Here is a 7083-nt window from a genome sequence, read left to right on the forward strand (position 1 = left end):
CTTTGCCATGTGAAAAAAGTATATTTATTCACATAAATGGGTGAAAATCAACATATTAATGTTGAAAATGAAGAAAAATATTCTCTGTACACATTCACAATGCATAGTTTGCTGGATTTGCAACTGCAAAAGGTCACTTTCGAATGTGAGAAATTCATACCAAAAAAAATAATTGTTCCAAGTTAAATTTTAAGAAACATATGTGGGCTTTCATGTATTGTTATTATTTTTCAAACTTACTGTTTTTTAATATATTCCTTTAATTAAAAAAAAAGAAAACTATATATGCCGATGATTCACCATAATCACACAATCCCAAAACAAAGAAGGATTATTCAAAAATTGTCTTAAAAAAGTGTAATTTATGCAGAATGTCTGGAATGATAGGAAATGGGTGTTTCTAAAGTGAATTTGTAAGACTGGAGAAAAAGAGGATTATGGTTATTTCTTCTTTGATATAACAACTGTGTTTGCTTACAGAAAAGAGGGAAAATCAACATATTAATGTTGAAAATAAAGAATTCTGCATACGGTAGAGAGAATGCTTTTCTTGCTGAATTTAATTTCAAATGTAAAAATGAATATTTATATTGATATTATTCAATTATTCATATTCAACCAAAGAGTAAAATTTTTTGAGTTGTTGCAAAGAAACATACTTGAGATTATTATTTCAAATTGTTGCTCACAATGTTTACTAGATGAAAATGAGGGAAACTATGTGCAGATGATTAATTATATTATCAGTTCCAAAATAAAAAAAGGAAATGTGGTCAAATCAGCTGTTGGCCATTGATAGGACAGTCTATGGCTGAATTATTTTCTAATTATTTGTCGCAGAAAAGATGCAATTTGTACAGAATGTTTGGAATGTGATAAAAAAAGGGTGTTTCCAAGAAAGATTTATAAAATTGTTGAAAGAAGAGGATTGTGGCTCATTTCTTCTTTGATATAACAAGTGTAATTACTCACAGGAAAGGAAAAAGATCAACTTGGAAATAAAGGAAAAGATTCTACAGATAGTAAGGATGCTTTTCTTATTGAATTTGCTTTTGGAAGAAGAGGATGAATGACACTCACACTGATAATATTCATATTCAACTGAAAAAATTGAGAATTATTTTGACTTATTTAAAAGAAAAATGTATGTATTATTTTTATTCTTCTAACTCACTGTTCCCAAAATATTTCAAGATAAAAATGAAGAAAACTATATGAGGATGATGTTATTGATCCAAAAACAAAAATCCTGGAAAGAAGGGACTTGCAGTCAAATCAGGTGTTGGTCATCAATAGGGTGTGTGGTTGAATTCTTTTTTTGAATTTTTGTCTAGAAATGGTGCAATTTGTACAAAATGTCTGAAATGTGATAGGAAATGGTTTTTTCGAAGACTTCAAGAGGAGGAATTTGTAAGATTGTGGAAGAAGAAGAGGGGGATTGTGTGTAATTCATTTCTTCTTTGATGCAGCAAGTGTAATTACTCACAGAAAAGTAGAAAATCAACATATTGATGTTGAAAATTAAGAAAAATATTCCATGTACATTCTTTTGTTTTGAATTTGTTACTAATTTGTACTATGAAAGGTTGCTCTTATAGAAAAAAATTCATATTCGATCAAAAAAAACCAATTTTTTGAATTATTTTGAAGAAACATATATACGTTATAATTATACTTCAACCCTTTGCTTTTCTATGATAAAAAGGAAGGAAACTATAAGAGGATGATTTATCATAGGCTTATTATCAGTTCCAAAACAAAAAAAGCAAATGCTGTCAAATCAGCTGTTGGTCATTAATAGGGTAGTGTATACCCTAATTAGAATAGGTAATGTATTGATTGAATTCTTTTTTAATTGTCTTACAAAAGGTATAATTTATACAGAATGTTTAGAATGTGATAAGAAATAAATGTTTCCAAGTAGAATTTGTAAGACAGTGGAGGAAAAAAAGAAAGGAATTGTGACTCATTTCTTCTTCCACATAACAAGTGGTATCTTTTGTGTTATATATCCTCGTGTTAGATATCCTTAGTGTAATCCTTTAATTACTCACAGGAAAAAGGAGAAATTCAACATATTAATGTTGAAAATGAAGAAAAAGATTCTACAGAAGTCAAATGCTTCTCTTGTTGAATTTGCTATTGAATGTAAGAACAGTACTTACATTGATAATACTCATATTTAACCAAAAAAATCACAATTTTTTCCGGTTATTTCACAGAAATATGTATGTTTCTGTGAAATAACATGAAACAATTATTAGAAGAATATCAATTTTATACAAACATATATATATTATTGTTATTCTTCTAACTTATTGAGCAAAACGTATTTCAAGATAAAAATAAAGAAAACTTTTTGCGGATGAAGGGAACTAAAGTCAAATCAGGTGTTGGTCATCAATGGGGTGCATGACTAGATTATTTTTCGATTATTTGTCTTGAAAAGGTGCAATTTGAACAGAATGTTTGGAATGCGATAGAAAATGGGCGTTTCCACATTGAATTTGTAAAATTGTTAAAAGAAGAAGAGGATCATGGCTCATTTCTTCTTCAATATAAAAAGTGCAATTACTCACAGGAAGGGAAGAAAATAAATATATTATTGTTTGAAATGAAGAAAAATATTCTCTTCACATTCCAAATGTGAATGCAGTCGAATCAGCTTTACTGATCAATAGGGGGATATAGCTGAATTCTATTTTAATTATTTGTCTTGAAAAAGTGCAATCTGTAGTGTTTGAAATGTGATAGTAAAAGGGTGTTTCCAAGTAGAATTTGTAATATAGTGGGAAAAAAGAATAGGATTTTGTGGCTCATTTGTTCTTTGATATGAAAAGCGTAATTACTTGCAGAAATAGAGAAAAACCAGCATATTAATGTTGAAAATGAAGAAAAAGTCTACAAATAGTCAGAATGCTTATTTTGTTGAATTTGATCTTGGATTTAAGAATGAATATTCGACTGAAAAAGAACAATTTTTGAGTTATTTCAAAGAAACATATACATGTTATTATTTCACCCTCTCCCTCTTTGTTCTTATTATTTCTCTGGGATAAAAAGGAAGGAAGCAATACGAGGATAATTCATTCCCATAATTCATTATATTATCAATTCTAAAAGAAAAGAAGGAAATACAGTCAAATCAACTGTTGGTCACAAATAGTGATTGTTGAATTAGTTGATAGTGCATTGGTGAATTATTCAATTATTTGTCTTGAAAAGAAGAGTATTGTGGCTCATTTCATCTTTGATAACAAGTGTAATTACTCACGGAAAAGAGAGAAAATTAAAATATTAATGTTGAAAATGAAGAAAAATACTCCCTTAACATTCCGAATGTGAATGCTGTCTTGTAAATGTGTTGTGCTGTATCCCGATTTCATTATTTTTTCAGTTTTAAAACAAAAAAGGAAATGCAGTCAAATCAGCTGTAATGATCAGTAGGGTGTATGACTGAATTCTATTTTAATTATTTGTTTTGAAGAAGTGCAATTTGTACAGAATGTTTGGAATGTGATAGGAAATGGGTGTTTCCAAGTAGAATTTGTAATATAGTGGGAAAAAAAGAAGAGATTGTGGCTCATTTGTTCTTCAATATGAAAAGTGTAATTACTCACAGGAAATGGAGAAAATCAGCATATATTAATGTTGAAAATGAAGAAAAAAAGATTGTGCATATATACAGTGAAAAAAAAAAAAGAAAGAAAGGTATGAATAAGCAATAAAAATTCTTCTTCACAAATGACCTTCAATTGTTGATAGCCTCTAAAAAAAAAGTACTGAGCCCTGATGCTTTCACCAAGAAAACGCAATACAAGTGCAAAACTCTAACTATGGTTAAGTATGTAATTATTGGAAAAAAAAAAAAACAAAATCACAGGGAATCGGTACAAACCTAATAAGAGAAGTCTGTGTGTCGCTCTGTAGATCTGTTTGTCTTTTTGAATTTGTCTTTCGATTTTCTTGTTGGCTTCTTTCCTCCTTTTATCCTCTTCGGCATCGCCCTTGGAACTGGAGCCTCCAAAACAACCCATGACATTAGGCCTAACGCCGGTTTACCGCCGGCCCGTTAAGAGACCGAATTCCGTCGAATAAAGTATTACACACGGAGAAAGAAACAAGAATAACAACGGGGAAAAAAAAACCAACAATAATAACAATCAACAAAATAGACGAGCGTAGGAAAAATTCAAAAAAAAAAATAAAATAAATGGAAGGCTAACAAATAAAAAATGATCGCCCACGCTTTTTGATGATGATATTATACATATATAAAAAAAAATTATAATAAAAAGCCAAGTATTGGCCGCTTTTTTAATCCATGATGTTGTAGTTATTTCAAAGCGGTGGTGCGGTGCGGCCCCGTGGCTCCTCTGTCTCTCACGTTTATAAAAACTGAGAAAAACCAATCCCCTACTTGTTATATCGTCCCTTTAACAATCACAACTCTTCGGTCGAAACTGGTTTTTGCCTTATAAACAAGTCAGTCGGCCAGCTCGTATATCCTCGAGATTTTCCCTTCTTTTTTCTTTTCTGTGCATCGTGAGCGATTTAACTGATACGCCACAACATTAAAGCACATACATTGAAAACACACTGCTGGAATAGAAAAAGGAAAAATATAAAAAAAAAATATCGTTGTGGGTGGATATGTTTAGTAATGCCATATACTTAATGATTTACTTAGAAAGCATCCAGGGCGGAGGCATGATCTAAAAATAGAACTAGCGATATGCGTGTAAGAGCTCATAGACATATAGATTGAAGGGGGGGAAATAAAAAAGTAAATAAAAATTATATAATAGGAATTAAAAATTTATATTTAAAGAGAGAAAGAAGCCAAGAAAAAAAAGGTAAGAGAAAGATTTTGGACGTGATTGATAAGATAGAGTTTTGGTGGAAGTGGGAAGTCTAGTGGTTGGAAGTATTTGTCCGTGTGTGTTTGGATTAATTAATTAAATTTAATTTAAGTGGAGGAAATTTTGTGTTGATTGGCGTACAAATATATTTTCAAACTAATGTCGTTTCGTCTTTTTCTTCAGTTTTGTAAGAGAAATACTTGCGTTCGACATCTCATTTTATGACTTTTTGTTTGAAAATAATTGGTATTTTTTCTTCTGGAAGAAATAACTGAAATTATTAGGTAATGAACTTTGTGGTTTTCTAATAGATGGTTAGTAAAATAAAGATGAATAGCGCATATTTGATTCCTAATGATGTTTCGTTTATTGGGATGGATCACACACTTTTTGTATAAAATAACTTGTGTATTCGTTTATTTTTAATGAATTATATGGAAATAGGAAATATTTTTGTCCAAGGGTAGCAGAAGTGAAGAATTTATAAAACTTTCTTTTTAAGTAACAGGCTATTCTTTGTCAACTGTCCGTTATCATCTCCTATCATTGTTTTTCCCCTGTTGAAAAAGTTTTCGTAACCGTTTACTTCAGTACTCTGTGATATTTCGATTATCATTGTTAGAAATATCACTATAATCTGCAGCTTGTTATTTGATCAAATTTTTATAGCTGAAATCAATGGAATAAACATTAATTTGGGAATTTGTTAGTGTATTCAGAAGTTTGGAAGAAAGAGAAAATACCACAGTTACGAAAACTTTGCGAAAAGAGGATTACCTATCGCAAGGGTGCGCAACTTCTTGGATCGTTTGGGTCGCATTGGAGGAAGAAACACTGTTTTTGGGCCACACCTAAAATATACAATATGAATATATACACAAATAAACACGGTAAATGGTAGTTGATGCGAACACATTTAAAAACAAAACTTATCACTCAGAGTGAAAAATTGAAAGACGAATTGAGTTGTTTTTTCTGACTGCCTTGGTAACAAAAAACACTCGATATCAACCCACCCTAAATGGATTAAAAAATGTTTTCTAAAAAACTGTTACTTAGACCGCATGTGCGATCCCAGGTTAGACACTTTTGATCTATCCAAATTTTCTGATTTTTTTTTTCCAGCATTACATCACTGGGTTTTTGTTCACGTCACGTATTTTTTAGTGCAATACCCCCGATTCGCAATCATTGTTTATACAATCAATATCACCGGATCAAGTTTATAGAATAGTTATTGGGGCCATAAGCGTATTTTTCGGTGCACATAAGATAACCCCTTCCTCTAAAAAAAGGAAAAAACATTTTTTTTTTCTGAATTTAATGACATCAAACGGGTTTCTTTCGTGAACGTTATGATAACGGTTGCACAACCTGTGCTCCAGTTCACTGAAGTTTAGGAATATTCCAAGCACATTGGCGTGAAAAACTATAAAGATGAAGCCGTGTTGATTATGTCCGCTATTTCAGTGGTTTCCAATTGGGGTGAGGGAGATAATTTTTGGGGGGTGCGAGAGGGGAAAAAAAATTAAAGGTTGATCGATTGTTCAGAAAAATTAAAATGGTGATAAAAATTGAAACCTGAATGCTCAGGCTACTTGGAACCCCCCCCCCCCAATAAATTTTGCAAGAGGGCTCAAGCCAGCAGGAAATCATGGGTATGCGATGCACTGCATGTCCTCTATGCGGACGTCCCTGAATCCCATTCGTATGAAACTTACAGAAATTATGGCTCTATAGATGAAAATCCAAACAGAAACACATTGAATAAAAAGTAATCATTATAATTAAGAGCACCTACCATACTAAATATAGGTTTGGTAGCCTATAAGACCGTTCATAACCACCATTCATAAGAAAAGGATTGTTCCAAGGATTGGAGAGGGGCCCTTGGACAAACTGATTTTTTTGAACCGTCCCCCCAATCAAGCTACAATTATCTGCACACCGATTCGTAAACAGATATAATTGTCACGAGGTCCTCCGGGTGAGACCCAAACACTAAGAGTAATCCAAGTCTACAGAATAAGGACGTGAACTTAAAAATGTGCAAATCTTTATGAGTCATTAACCGGATCCACTGCATGGTTTCAGGGCGATGCAATGGATACCTGCAATGAATGGGGTGCGAATGGACGATGATGAATTTAGGAGTGTTATTTTATCGTTCATTATTATTACCCGTGATGGACAGGTTCGGCGCCCTTCTGGCGTATAAGCC

At 32.0% G+C, this 7083-nt stretch overlaps 1 protein-coding gene across 1 annotated transcript in view; it reads right to left on the minus strand.

The window, feature by feature from the left end:
* Galphas (G protein alpha s subunit) overlaps positions 1-4757 on the minus strand; it is a 45729-nt gene extending 40972 nt beyond the window's left edge. Inside the window, exon 1 of the mRNA XM_089251391.1 lies at positions 3899-4757. Coding sequence (XP_089107517.1) covers positions 3899-4037 — 139 coding nt within the window. The 5' untranslated portion in view covers positions 4038-4757. The remainder of the gene's footprint in view (positions 1-3898) is intronic.
* Between the last annotated feature and the right edge of the window lie 2326 nt (positions 4758-7083).

This window comes from Pholcus phalangioides, unplaced genomic scaffold (genome assembly GCF_987345545.1).
Source record: "Pholcus phalangioides strain wild (caught in Gottingen) unplaced genomic scaffold, Ppha-v1.0 ptg000024l_1, whole genome shotgun sequence".
Classification (NCBI taxonomy): domain Eukaryota; kingdom Metazoa; phylum Arthropoda; class Arachnida; order Araneae; family Pholcidae; genus Pholcus; species Pholcus phalangioides.